At 44.0% G+C, this 15,155-nt stretch overlaps 1 protein-coding gene and 1 pseudogene across 2 annotated transcripts; one reads left to right on the forward strand and one right to left on the reverse strand.

The window, feature by feature from the left end:
• Positions 1 to 304: 304 nt before the first annotated feature.
• LOC119357701 lies at positions 305 to 2,739 on the reverse strand (annotated as a pseudogene).
• Positions 2,740 to 3,836: 1,097 nt separating this feature from the next.
• Positions 3,837 to 14,934, forward strand: LOC119353590 (zinc finger CCCH domain-containing protein 25-like). Of its 2 annotated transcripts, XR_005170470.1 has the most exons (7): positions 3,837 to 4,580; positions 4,686 to 4,795; positions 4,895 to 5,082; positions 11,866 to 12,120; positions 13,084 to 13,739; positions 13,829 to 13,998; positions 14,183 to 14,934. XR_005170470.1 is itself a non-coding variant. In XM_037620210.1 (5 exons), exons 1-5 carry the CDS (start codon positions 4,408 to 4,410, stop codon positions 13,669 to 13,671), a joined length of 1,314 nt encoding a protein of 437 aa, XP_037476107.1. In that variant the 5' UTR covers positions 3,837 to 4,407; the 3' UTR covers positions 13,672 to 13,941. The 2 variants fall into 2 exon arrangements, 1 of the variants encoding a protein (XP_037476107.1); XM_037620210.1 differs by lacking the exon at positions 14,183 to 14,934 and having other exon boundaries at positions 13,084 to 13,941.
• Positions 14,935 to 15,155: the final 221 nt, after the last annotated feature.

A 15,155-nucleotide genomic window follows, 5' to 3' on the forward strand; every position in this document is an offset into this window, starting at 1 on the left:
CTCAAATTGAAATATAACCTGAATACATCATCAAGGTTGCAAAAAAGAGTATTTTTGAATGTTTTTGCTCAAAGCACATGAAGTGAGGCTGAAAAGAAAATGCAAAACATCCTTCAACAGGACCAAGAACTTTCCCAAGTTTTTCTCTCATTTTTTTCTTCCTAGAGGTTGTGTTGGGTTGCTTGGGCATTTCTTAGATCATTTGTCATCACGGCTCTCCAGTATGCACAAGTTGGCACAACATGTCCCACCTCGGAGCAGAATTGACATGTAGGCAGTGCTGTTGCCGCCTCTGTCGCAGCTTTTAGGGGTCCGCATGTATGCACGTTGTGACATTCTTCTTTGCAGAACTTGCAGCGAATACTCCTTTTTCAGATTTTGGCTTCACTGCTGCCATTGGCTTCTTCTCTTCTTGTTTCGACTTCTTCTTCTGCTTATCATCTCGTTGCTCCACCAGAGTCTTCTTCCTCTTCTCTATTTCAGTTGGCCGACCTTTCTTAGGCACACGAGTTGGGTTTCGTAGCATCTCTGCGCTTTCAGGCTGTGGGTTGTCATCATTCAACGCTCCCGTTGCAACAGCAGGTTGCGTTGGGGGTTCACTGCGATGCGTTGCTTGTTGTTCTGGCAGTCCTCCTCTTTTCGCTGCTGCTATGGCAGGCTCAAGAACTTTTATTGCTTCATCTAATATCTTGTATGCATCATCATTGCAACATGCATTAGAGGCGAGCCATGTCAACCTTCGGCACAAGGAGTTGTATTTGAGCGTGTTTGTCGAGGGGTGCCCAAATTCTAGCAATCGCCCAGTTCTGGCCATGCTTGTTGTTGCTGCTTCAGACCACCTATCCAACAAGTATTGTTGTGGAATAACTTGCACATTGAGGTGCACCATCACCCTTATTATGTGGGTGCAAAACAGGCCATTCATCTCAAAGTAGTGGCAACTACATTGAAACACCCCTTCATCCATCATAACACGCATAGATAAGAGCTTTGGGTTCTCATATAAGCTTGATGTTAGATTGAACATGAGGCCTCGCCCTTGGTACTCAGCGTCTTGGTTGATAATGTAGCCGGTAGACACAGTCACTTGTTTCTAGAACTTGCCAAAGATGTTGCGCGTGTAGTAATCAGCAGCTTGGCGCTCAATGTTGTATCTGCAACATCACAAAAGGAAGCAAAGTTCACAAAACAAATCATGACAAAACATTTTTTTTTCATTTTTTGCTTTGGTATAGTGAAGCTGGCCTACCGAGAGTATAGTGGAGGAGCAGTCATTTCACCAGTGAAGCCAACATTGTCCTCGCGATCAAGCACAATTTCCTGGCACAGTTCATACTGTTACACAAACCTCCATACAGAATCAGCCGGACGAATTATTGTCTTGAAATATGAGTTGAGCCCCTCGGACCTGCCTGTCGTGCTTGTGAATGGGAAGAAATTGTTCTTGAAGTACGCTGGAGCCCACATATGTCTTGTTCGCCACATGTTCTTCAAGTGTTTGTTTTCAGCAACTTCGAAACACTACAACATGTGCTGCCATGTTTCCTCAAATTCTTCAACCGTTTTAGAGTTGTTGATACAAGTGTAAAACATATCTGCAAACGCCTCATCTCTGCTCAGCAGCCTCCCCAACTTAGAACGCACGTTGCTAAACACATGAAACTTGCAACACCTATGGCAAGTATTTGGGAGCACCTGCTCTATAGTTGTTGCCATTGCTTGGTCCTGGTCAGTCATTATGTTCTTTGGATGCTCATTGTCCATTGCAACCATCCATTGCTCAAAGACCCACTTAAACGTTTCAATAGTCTCATCCGGCAACAAAGCACACCCGAGTGAAATGGTTTGGAGGTGGTTGTTGATACCAACTATAGGACAAAAGGGCATATTGTATCTGTTGGTGCAAAAAGTTGTGTCAAAGAACACACAATCTTTATATTTCGGGTACAACGCCCTTGTCCTCCCATCAATCCAAAACAATGCAGTGACAGAGTTCGTGGAAGGATCTTTTTGCTTCGCAAAGAAAAGCTTTGTATTCTCGACCTTCCTCCTCTCAAAGTACTTCATTGTCATGTCCATGTCTTGCTGCGTTATCGCTTCCCGAAGCTTTGCACGTTCATTCGCAACATCCCTCTTCACATACGGCAGTATCCTGGGGTCACCTCCATGTATCCTGCCAAGGAAACTCATGCAATCTGAATTTGACATGTTAATATTATGCAACGTCAACAAGAGTTCGTAATCCTTAGCAGGTATTTTGCGGTGCGAGCGATAGTATCTAACACGCTCTGGTTGTTGCATTAATGAATGTGTATGCTCCGCAACAAAGCAAGTGACTGTCAATCTCCCCTCCCTAAGCCCAACAATCATGTGTGCCTTACAATCATGACGGAGAATCCTGTTTTTCTGACGTGTTCTTGTCACATCCATTTCAGCACCAGGCGGCCTGCTGGAGTTTCTTGTTTCTGTTGCAATGCTCTTTGAGGTGCTACTTGTTTCCGGGTTATCGGGCTTTCTAGCGTGCACACACCCAAAGACCATCTTAATCATTATTGCATCCTCTTGCTTCTGCCCTCTCTTTTGGCTGTACTTTGTAGAATATATATGTGTGCCGAATCCCAGCTTGAAGGCATAGTCGTTGTAGAATTTCCGGGCATCCTCAAATGTGTCAAACACCATGCCAACATAGGGCGATAGTGGCTGTGATGAAACATCTCCATCATCTGAATCATCTTGCATCACATCATCAGCATGCAACAATCCCTCTGAATCTTCATGATTATCGACAGAAAAGTTCCCTTGGACATAGCTCTCTTCCCCTTCAGCACTAGCTCCCTGAAATAAGGCACATGTTTTTTCATGTATATACAGAGGTCTTGGTTGAAAGTATTTTTTCCTCTAGTTGCTATCAACAGTTCTATTGTTGTTTTAGAAATTCAGATACACAGGCACATTTATCAACAATTTTTCAGCTTCACTTGCACATAAATTTTCAGTCAATGACCTTTTATCACATAAGCACACACATTCAAAATCGTACCATAGGTTAATAAATATCAAGTAACAGATGGGATCATGTTTTGCAGAGATAGAGCAAGCACACAGGTGTATAGGTATTTTGCCTTGGTTCCACTCACACCCATGAAACAAAATTGAATTTCTAGCTGCCACACACATAAAACAAATAGGAAACTCTAGCTATGTTTCTGATACATAGATTTCCATGAGTTTTCAGAGACACACAAGTGTTCATGTTTTTTCAAAGTCAAGAAACTCACCCAACTGCCCTGATTTGATTTGGTAGAAGTTGTTTCAGGAAACACAACCGGAGGGTTTGTGAACCAGGATGATACTCCAGCTCGCGGAGGAAGCCCCACGGCCGCGACTATTCTCCAAGAGGCGGCCCCCGGCGAGCTCGATCTGCGTTGGATCCCAGCATCTGCCGCATGATGTGGTGCGCCATGTTGTTGCTGGATTTTTGGGCTGAAGGACTAGGTGCCCCCGCGCGCCGGCGGCAGCAATTTTTGCGGTGGTGACGACTGCCGCCGCGCTGGACGGAGCTGTGCCTGGTGGACGGCGGGTAGGGGATTCTATTTCTGAAACAGACCGGCTGTTGCAGAAAATAACGATCTGGTCAGTTGCGGACAATGGTTGCATCGGACGGCTGTCAGGTGACTAATCCAACGGCTCTCCAGGCATCAGCCGGCGGATGAGTTAGAATCATCCGCCGCATCAATGGCCGTTGAATCCAAGTGCTGATAGTCGTCCGATGTACCACCCGCGCCCGGATGACCTCCTCCTTAATTCCGGCAACAAGCGCGGTGTTGCAGAAACAATCCGCCCTGGCCGGGCCGGGTCGGGCCGGGCTGCCCATGGCAGGACTACCCGCAGCCCTATCGCTGCTCCTCTCCTGGTGCGCCGCTCGACCTCCTCCTTCCTCCCACTCAGGTGCGCCGCCGGCCCTCTTCCTCCCTCCCTCCCTGCTGCGCCGCCGGCCCTCTCCCTAGCTTCAGCTCGTGCGCGCCGCGGGTCCTCTCCCTCGCTCCACATCTTGCGCCGCCGGACCTCTTCCTCGATCCATCTCCTGCGCCGCCGGTTTCCTTTCTTGCTGCCTCTCCTGCGCTGCCGGCGTGTCGGACGTTCAAAAATCTCGTCCCCCCTTTGGGTTAGCGTAGACAGGCAAGGGGGCGGCATTACCACCGGTGGAGATTGCACACTAGGACCGACCCCAGGCTTTATGGACTAGCCAAGAACCCTAAACAAAAAAATCCCCATCTTCTTCCCCTCCAAATCTCCCAATCCCCTGCTCATTCGAGAAAATCTACCCGAGATTCCGCACGAGCACCGCCGGTTCCCTCTAAGAAGGGGAGGGATCCGACCCATCTCCGCGCCGGCAAATCGGGGAAGATGAATCCCCTGACGCAGGTGAAGCGGACGCAGGTGATAAACCAGAAGGAGGCGGCGCTGGGCCTCAGCGAGGACGCATCCTGGCACGCCAAGTTCAGGGGCTCCGCCTACGTCTTCGTCGGAGGCGTCCCCTTCGACCTCACCGAAGGCGACCTCCTCGCCGTCTTCGCGCAGTGAGTATTAGACCGCACCCCCCGACCTAGCTTTTCCGCCCGTTTCCCCCTCCCGACGGATTTGGCAGGGAAGTATTCTGACCGGTTTCCGATCTCTTCTCTCAGGTACGGCGAGGTGGTCGATGTGAACCTCGTGCGCGACAAGGCCACCGGCAAGTCCAAGGGCTTCGCATTCGTCGCCTATGAGGACCAGAGGAGCACGGTTCTTTCCGTCGGTGAGTCCCCTTTCCCCTTTCCTACTAGGTCGCTTCTGTATGTGATTCCAATTGCTTTGCTGAAGTGATAACATTTTCGCTTCGTCTCGTGCGGTGTAGATAACTTGAATGGGGCTAAGGTTCTTGGGAGGATCATCAGGGTTGACCATGTGGAGAAGTACAAGAAGAAGGAGGAGGAGGACGATGAGGAGCTGCAGAAGAAGAGAGAGGAGCGCGGCGTGTGCTATGCTTTCCAGAAAGGCGAGTGCAACCGCGGCGATGCGTGCAAATATTCCCATGATGAACAGGTATCTATCCTGCTTCTGCAGTTTACAAATTGTTATTCAATTTTTTTGCTAGGAATACACACATCCCATTCACCATCATGCTCATAGTGATTTGGACTAGTAATGTTTTCTCACTATAGCATGAGCACGGAGGATATTGCCAAATCATTAGGTAGAAAAATAGCTTCTAGCCATTTTATTATTCTTTAGGAATGCAAACAAGCAATTAACTACCTGGCATGTAGCAATATTTCACTGCATTGGTCCAGGTCATTTTTGATTATTCGTTAGGAATGCCTACAAGCAATTCACAACCTGCCTCATAGTAATTTGCACGAGTGAATTTTTTTCACTACAGAATGAGGAAAGGATAACCAGATCAATTATTAGGTAGAAAATTAGCTCCTGGCATTTCACTCCAACTAGTAAGCATGCACGTCCAACGCACGTCTCTACCTATAGAACACATATTTCTCAAATAAAACCTATAGAACACATGAGTATTGCTTTTGAATTTGTATTCTATTTTTATTTTGAAAAATAAAAAATATGTAGCCCTTGATGATTCCTTCCTTGATAAGGACAGAAAATCTCAATCAATTAACATTAGCGAAACATAATACACAAAACCACTTTCCAAAAATCCTTGATAGAAATCGAATATGTACTCCTAATGCTAAGATTGAATTTATACATGAACATAAAACTTTACATGTTGTAGATACCGTCTAAGGCATCTTATGGCAGTCAATAAGCAGCTCAGTTTGTTGTGATATTTAGGGATGTCATGTGAAGTTCGAGCAGACCAATAACAAGTCACAATCGTACAACATATGTCACAAATCATGGACGGTTCTATTTAATCTAGTGTATAACAAAAATGGAATCTAATAAATCATGAGTATTTCAAAATGTCTTTGTGAACATGATAGGACTTGTGATAAACATAAGCATTGTCCATGTGAACATGGCAGAGATACAAACTTGGAACGAAGAGAGAGAGAATAATATTTCAGAATGTCTTTATGAACTTGATAGGACTTCTAATACACATAAGTATTGTCCATGTGAACATGGCAGAGATACAAACTTGGAACGAAGAGAGAGAGAGAATAGCGGTCTTTGGAAGAACTGAATTGGTCCACTCTTGGGTTTGGGATGCTTGTTATCTTCAGAAGTTTAGGTGTCCATGGAAGTCTCAGCGGGCACTGCTAGCAAGGGACAAATTTGCCCTGTTCTCAGTTTCTCACAGCTTCTTTTGGAGTTTAACTACGGTTCAGACGTACACTATATGTTACTCCCTCCGTTCTCTAATATAAGATGTTTTGGGTATTTCAATATGGACTACATACGGATTGAAATGGGTGAACACACATACTAAAACGCGTCTATGTACATCTGATTCAGAAAAAAAGTTAGAACATCTTATAATAGTGATCGGAGGGAGTACTATATAGTTGCATATCGTCTTTAGCCCCCAAAAAACAAGTCATCATAGTAAAGAAGCATTACATTTGATAATGAAATGAAGAGGGGGAATTTAACACTGAAGATGTTTTGAACTATTTTCATGATGCAAAAAAAAAAAATGGTTCGAATCACATAGCTGTCATGAGCAGCGTACTCCTAACTTCCTAAGGCAAAAAAAAGTCAACATGCAACAGTCATCAAGGACCTGCAGGAACAAATGTAGCAGGTACTCCCTCTGACCCCATTTAGTCTGCGTGTAAGTTTTCTCTGTTTTTTCCGCAATAGTCTGCGTGTTCCCTTCTTTTAGCCCTCCCTTCCCAAGCTGCCCCTCTACTCCGCTTTTTCCGTCTAATCCGCTGCATGCATGAGCCAATCCGTTGCATGTGTGGAGAGAAATTAGTGGGCAGTCTAGCGGCATGCAAAGCGGGCCAGGGGCGCATGCAGAGAAGGGCCAATCCATTCACGAGAGAATTTACTGCATGTCAGTTTCCTTGCCATCAACGCAGGGGCAAAACAGTCTAAACAAAGCTCAACTATTACCTCCTTGGTATGCGGGCTGCTTCTTATGCGCAAAGAAAAAAGAATCGGAGGGAGTATATATGTTGCCAACCTGCAGATTCCATACCCGACTATACAATAAAGATGCAAACTTTCTTGATGTCCAAACAAACACAGTATCCATTATAAACTTAGACAACTCCTACGGCTCAGTGTAAGGATTTAATAATGAAGCACTAAAGATGCCAAAACAACCTTATTTTAGCACTTCCTGGAACACAACATATAGAACAAACATTGAATCGTTTAGCAGAAATCTTCATGTTAGCTATAGAGATCAAGCTAGCTAAGTCTTCAGCTCTAGCCTCCAAGGCTGCAGTCACCTATAGGTAGGCATACCATTAAAGTAGAGTACATTTCTACAACCTTTAGCTGGACAAAATTAATTTTGGAATGAAGAAATTCATCTTTCAGAATATCAGCTCTTACAATAGCCCGGTTCAAGAATTAATAATAAGTGAGGTGATATACATTCAATCCATCGAGGATGTAAAACAATTTCATTTAGCTGCAACTATTATTTTTCGGACATGGTTTCTATTCTAATTACTGTACCATTCGTAGATGTGACTGTAGCTAAAAACAGAACAGGGAACACAAATAACTTTTGCAACTATTATTTTTTGGACATGCTTTCCATTCTAATTATTGTACCATTGTACCATTCCTACATGTGACTATAGCTAAAAACAGAACAGGGAACAGTAACTAATATTTTGTCCTATCACAACTATCACTAACTACTTGAAAAGCTCATGGATGCATAACCATTTTCCATCGCCTACATATCTGATACTTGATGCTTCTGTAACATGTTACATATATTTATTCTAGCACTACCACCACTGCAGATTGGCAACACAACAATTATTTTGTGTTTATCCCTTCCTTCAGGTGTTTTTCTTGCTCCCTCCAATCCAACTTCCTGATCTGCCAACCATCATCTCAATCATGATCGAACCACAAGAAAACATCCAACAAACCCTCACAGATATGTACACGGTCGGATGCAAATGCAACAACAAGTGTGTGTGCAAATGCAATAATCCAGAGAACAGGTTGCAGGTTCTCTGATTACGGAGAGCTCATAGATAAAGCAAATTGGCAGATTCTTAGATTATGCATAGCTCATATATTAAGCAAATCCGCAGATTCTCATATTATGGCAACTCAAGAAACTCAGACGTTATACATAGTTCCCTGTACCACTCCGATAAGAGAAAGTATTCTTCTATAGCTCACTTTTATCTGGCTATCTCTTGACAGCAAGATCTTGAACAGACAAATCACATTTCAGTAGCGTTAAATAAACATTGCAATAGAAATAAAAATAACTCATCAAAGCTACATCAATCTGACCCAAGGCATGTTGTATGATCTTGCGAGATTATTGAACAACATTGTTACTTCACTAAATGCAGATAATCTTAGGTCAATTTCATCGTCCTTGTTTGGTGACAATGTCCAGAAGGGAATAAGCCCACCGATTTCTAACTTAAGAGGTGCTATCAGGGAAGCTACATATATAGAATAGTAAACTGTGGTCCAGAAATGAGATAACTCACAATTTAGCAAGTAGGAACTCGAGATTCAAACTTGGCACTGCAGAGGTGAAAACAAAGAAATAAAATGCTTAGACAAAATTGCAGTGTCACAAACAAACTATTCAAACCTGAAAATGGCATGAGCATCCAATCCCAGTGACTATACGGAGAAAACATTAAATTATAATAGTCATGTGAAAGCACTAAAAGTGGCATACACAATGCAGAATACAGTAAGAACAACGATTGCTGATGGACTTGCTTCATGCTCAATATTTGATTGAAGTGAAAAGGTCAATATTATATTACTGTTAAACTTTATAGCAAAATAATCTAAATGAAGTATAAACTGGAATTTCTGCTAACAAATCACAAAATGGGAAATATATAAAATGAGAATAATCTGTAAGATAATGAACTGGGAAAGAACGTAAAATCTTACAGAATGCGTATTTTCCAAGGATATGTAAACTATGTAAGATCGCAGGCAACAAGCATGGGACCAAGGCCTTAAGGGGGAGAGAACAACACGTGAATATGAGGCCTGTGAAGCCAAAACGAAGCCTGTGAAGTATAATGCCATTTGATACTACTTCCACAATTATTTTCTAGTGAAGAAGATATTTATCAGCAACACACAATGCAACATGCAACAAGAAACATTTTGCACGATGATATTTGTCTGGCAGGGAAATAATAAAAATCAGTAATGTACTCCACATAATAGTATTCAATGTGAATCCTTGTCCATGCCAAAAGGAGAAAAATAGAAGAGGCTCTACAATACTGGAATAAATTCAGAAAAGGTCTTCTCACCTTAGAGTGAAAGTAAGCAGAGGCGTCAGAACAAGATTCCTGATAATGTCCAAGCTAAATAGGAAACTTAAAATGCTCCTTTAACGGTCCACAGTAAAACTGAAAATTCTACTCTTCTATATGTAACTCCTATATTTTTCAATTACCATAACAGAAAGAATATCCAGAGTCATCGTTCCCTGCATGTCTTCTCACCTTACTTGTTTATTTGGATACAATACGAACCATAACTAAAATAGAACCATCTTTTAAAGACAAGGACCTGATAGCAAGTCAAGAGGACTGAACAATGAAAATAAATCGCATAGCGATGATGTGATAATGATCCAATTTGGTCCAATTGCTCATGAAACGTGGCTGCGAGTATCGGTCGACTAAATATAGTAAATATGAAAAACATGTAGTGGGATTGGTGAAGAATTACCTATGAATTTAGTCAGTATCATGTAACAGAGATGTCAGCTTAGGGAGACGTAGTCTAATATGGGCAGCACAACAGCCACAACGGTGCTGACCTCTCCAGCACGGCTCTGTTCTGTTCCTCACCCGTACATCCCTAGCAGCATGCACGATGTACAGGGTATGTTTTGAGATAACTAAACCTTGCCATCATCTTACATAGTCTTCTATAAATCGTACACAAAGTATCAGAATCTGAACTAAACAGCTTTGAAAAACTGAAAAGTTATCAGCATCTGAACTGAACATTTATGAAACAAACTGAAAAAAATATCAAAATCTAAGCACCTGTATGCCTTGTAATGGATTACAGCAAAATATAACCTAAATTCTGCAAACAACATCCTACTAACAAGTCATAATTAAGAAGATTAAAAATTAGCGGGTGTGTAAAATGTGTGCCTTTAGTGCTAGACAGGCCAGTGAGGAATGGTCATCAAAACATGCAATCTGATCCTCTTATATTCGCACAACAATTCTACAAATAATTTGTCATCCTCGGTCCTCAATTTAACCCCACAAAAAGTAGGCATATTGATCGCCAGGAGTAAACCCTAAATCCTAGCAGCGATGCATCGAAATCTGAGACCCTATCTGACAGCCTGCAGAGCGCGCTGGTGGGGCGAGGTGCGACGTACCTAGGTCATCGCCGCGGCGGGCGGAGGAACAGCCGGAGTGCTGCGCGGCGAAGTCGGCGAAGGAGGCGCATCCGCCGAGGATCTGGTCGCGAAAGCTCGCCAAGGAGCGCGTCGGCATCAGTGTGTGTGGTGGCGGAGATGAGTTACCCGGTCCAAATCCAGTAGGGGCCACCACCGGCATGGAGGGGAACAACGGGGGCGACCGCGCAGGGCGGCGAGGTGGGGCCAGCTCGATGGGCGTGCGCTCGTCCTCGTCGAAGTGGCGGCCGATGCGGGAGGGATTGGTGAGGAAGGAAGGAACAGCGGCAGCAGCTGCCGCTGTGTAGGAAGCGGCAGGAATGCGCGTGCGCGCGGATGCAGTCGAAGAGGCGGAAGGGGCGGCCGTGGGGTGGTCGGGTGGTCGTGCAGAGCTGCGAAAACAGGAGCAGATCGTCAACTACAGCAGGATGGAGCCAGGGGCGGAGGGGATGGAGCTGGACTCGAGGTCCTTCCAAGACGCCTTGTGCCGGGACTCCTCGCTGCGGATCCGCAAATCAGGGTGGGCCAGAGAAAGAAGAGTTGGGGAAGCATGATTCGGGTGGAAACCGATCCGCAAATCAGGGTGGGCCGCGAGGATCCAGGGACGCGGGGCGTCAGGAGGATCGGTAGATCACGGCTTCTGCTCGGCAGAACATTGGATCTGAGACGTTGATCTGATGGTAGACCATTGACGTAATATGGCAGCAGGATGTATTTAAGTTGATTTGATCGGAGGGTCCTGGTTATCCTGTGTACAGTTTGCTGTGTGACTTTAGGAAAATTTATGTTTGCTCTTTTAATAGTAGTGGAGATGGTCGGGGAAATAACGGTCTGGTATAATTTGCACCTACATTTTCTCAAGATAAAGATATGCTGGAAACTTATACTTGCACAGTAAGGCCTTACGTTTGTTGTGGTCATCAATTCACTTCAGTCAAATGACCTTATTACCTTCCAAAACATATGTTGCGGAATCCTATGAAAGAATGGGGGTAACAAACAGTAGTCGTTGCAAATACATGCTCCATTGATGCTATTGTTGACTTGTTCTAGGTTTGGTTACATGCTATAGATTATTTGCTTTGGGACAATCTTACTATTATTTCTGCAACATTTATCTGCTTCTCCAAATGCACAATCAATCACTAATATTGGATTATATATGTGTTACTTCAATGCTACTTGGCTGGAAACATTTGCCCTTCGTACTAGGCCTTATAGTTTATCAGTAACCTTCTTAAATTCTTCCACTGAGCCGTCATGATTGCCAACTAATTCTGGTGTTCATGGTTATATTTCAGAGAAATGCAAACACTGGTTGGGGTTCTAAGGAGGATGACCCAAAATGGGAGCATGACAGACACCGTGGTCCACAAAATAAGGGGGAATCCCGTGGTGTCTGCTATGCTTTCCAGAAAGGCGAATGCAGTCGGGGAGATACCTGCAGGTTTTCGCATGATGAGCAGGTAGCTGTCCAGGGACGTGGCGTCTGCTATGCTTTCCAGAAAGGCGAGTGCAGTCGCGTAGCTTCCTGCAGATTTTCACATGATGAGCAGGTAACTTTCCTGCTTGTGCATTTAGCCATTTACCAAGTACACAGGCAACAAACGACATAGCTTGTGTTAATTTCCATGAGAAGTTTTTTCGCGTATGAACAAGTTATATTGCCAGTTTATAGTTATCTTCTATATCTAAATAGCTAGCCCCCACTAGGCTATTTCTCTCAACATGCAACTATGCCACCTCACCATTCAACATGCATGGAGAAAGGTCCACCACAACATGCAATCATGCATAATAAAAAAGCACCTCATCATGTGAATTTACATTCTATTATGATATTTTACATTATACAATAATCAAACACCACAAATCATATTTATTTTCAGCTTTAGTTCTCATATTATTTCTCTAAATATTCATGTTTCATACAACCAATTCTAACTGAATATATTGCAAAACATTCCCGCAACAACGTGTGGGGTATCTTCTAGTTAATAGAAAATGAGTTATCATTTTGCCATGACGTTCCTTTAGAGTATTTCTACTGATATTTTCTTGAGGTGATATGCTGAAAACTTGTGCTTATCACATTTAGGCCTTTACTGTCATGTTTTTACATGTACTTCACTTGGACGAGCCATTATCTGCAAAATATATTTCATGAACTCCGTAGCAGATATGTTGTTTCGGAGTAACATTCCCACATTGCCAGAGGTTTTTAACATTTGTTGTTGGAAACACAAGCACCATTTTATTGCATTGCGCTAGATATGGCTGTATGCTAGAGATTGTTGTTTTGGACAGGATTTATGATATTTATACAGCATGTTGCATGCTTCTCTGAATGTAATAATAACTTACCAATTTATGGTTATCAGTGCGCATTTTCTATTGTTGCCAGGCTGGAAATATGTGTCGTGTATACTTGTCATATAGTTCATCAGTAATGTTCTTCAGTCGTTCCAGTAAAAAGCCATTGCTTGGCAACTAATTCTGATCGTGACTTATATTTTCAGAGAAATGCAAACACTGATCGAGGTTCTAGGGAGGACAGCAATGCAAGGCGGCAGCATGACCATGATCCACCAAAGAGCCACAAAAATTTCCCTGACAGGACTAAAGAAGAGGCGAGATCAGGGGATAGGGATGGTCAATCCTCAAGATCAGAGTTGTACAGGGACCGAGATTCTAGGACAAGATATGGCGATAGAGACACAAAAGATAGGGACAGGAACATGCAGGAGAAATCCCCTGAGAGATCCAGAGGCGACAGGCAGAGAGGCGATGACAGGGGAAGAGAAGATAGATCAGACACAAAAGATAGGGACAGGAACGGGCACGAGAAATCCCCTGAGAGATCAAGAGGCGACAGGCAGAGAGGTGATGACAGGGGGAGAGAAGATAGATCAGACGTAAAAGATAGAGACAGGAACGGGTACGAGAAATCCCCCGAGAGACCAAGAGGCGATAGGCAGAGGGGCGATGACAGGCGAAGAGAAGATAGATCAGAGAGCAAGCGGTCTAGGCACGACAGAGATTCTGGTGTCCGTTACGAGAGAAGAGGCGACGAAGAGGAAGAACGGTACAGGAAATCGCGGAGATAAAACTTGGGTTTTCAGGGCACGCGCTGCCGTTGCTATTCTAATCTGGTTGATGTTTGTACTTGTACAAGGTGAACGATTATGTTCAGTCCTTTGGTGTTTGCTTGTTCTTTTCATTTACGAGGTTTCTGAACATACTAGCCAATGGATGATTTTGCAGGGTTTCAACTCAATCCATTGGTTTCCACAGCAGTGTTCATTATTGTTATAACACTTATCTGGTGAATCTTGTACCACTATGGAAAGTTTTATCAGTAAGTGATGAGCTGGAGATGAGATGAACAGAACTTTTCGACAAAGGAGATGAACAGAACTACACAACCTAAATAAGTAATTTGCATCTTTAAGCATCACCCAGTACTTATATACTATAGTAACGCATCATTCTCCCAGATTCCAGTGGAAACAAATTACACCAGCTATGGCTGTAATCTCATACCCACCTTAACTTATTACACTTGCTGTACATTTTATTGACTGAACTTCACTTGCTACAACTGTTTATTCGGTGCAGCAAAGAACCCACAGCAAACACGCACGCTCTGAAGGTCTCTGCCACGGGCTCCAAAAAATAAAAATGAAAGCAAACATGCCCTACAGGCCTACACATCGGAGAAATCCAGGAACGTTGACTCGGCGAGATCGATGGCGTGAGCGAGGCCAGCGGCCTTGTTCTGGCACTCCTGCTGCTCGTCTTCCGGCTTGCTGTCGGCAACGATCCCGGCGCCGGTCTGGAGGTGCGCCACCCACTCCTGGCGCGTTGCTGCTATCAGAGGCGTACGAGTACATGGTGTCGAACCGGGATGCTGTCGGGAAGACGATGGTGCGCAGCGCGAAGGGGATCTGGCCGAAGCCACCGCTGCATGGTCCGCGCATCTTCACCTCCATCTCGTCGGTCAGCTCCATCGCTCTCACCTGCCGAGTTTCAGAAGGGAGCATGTGGGAAACTTATGAACAAACTCAGGGAGCAGCATGGATGAATGGAATCTGAGCAACCGTTTGCTGCAACTCGAGAAACATGGTGGATCTGGCGCCTATTTATACCCCATCTGGCGTCGCGATTGCTCTCCAAAACAATTACTTATTTTGATTCCAATGCATTTAGGTAGGTGATCATGTGATCGCCATCATTTCTAACCTTTTCTTAATTGCCATAGAAAAAAACAGAGCTAACAAGATAGCAGCAAGTATGTATAATGTACTACTTACCTTGGGAGCACAACTGACGGTTCCAACAGGCAATGCAGCCCGCGGGGCATCCCAACATGTAAGATTGTCACGCAGCTCCCCAGTAACCTACAAAAGTAGACCCGCACATTATGAGAATTGTTAACACAATTTCAGATCTGCTTTCTCCAAGAAATACAGGAAATCATACACAACGTTGATTGTGTATTTTATGATATTGCATCAAATGACTGAAGTTGCCTGTCTGAAGAATTAGACACTTACCGTTGAGCTAATGTGTATGACATACGAATATCGCT

This window comes from Triticum dicoccoides, chromosome 2A, assembly GCF_002162155.2.
Source record: "Triticum dicoccoides isolate Atlit2015 ecotype Zavitan chromosome 2A, WEW_v2.0, whole genome shotgun sequence".
NCBI lineage: Eukaryota > Viridiplantae > Streptophyta > Magnoliopsida > Poales > Poaceae > Triticum > Triticum dicoccoides.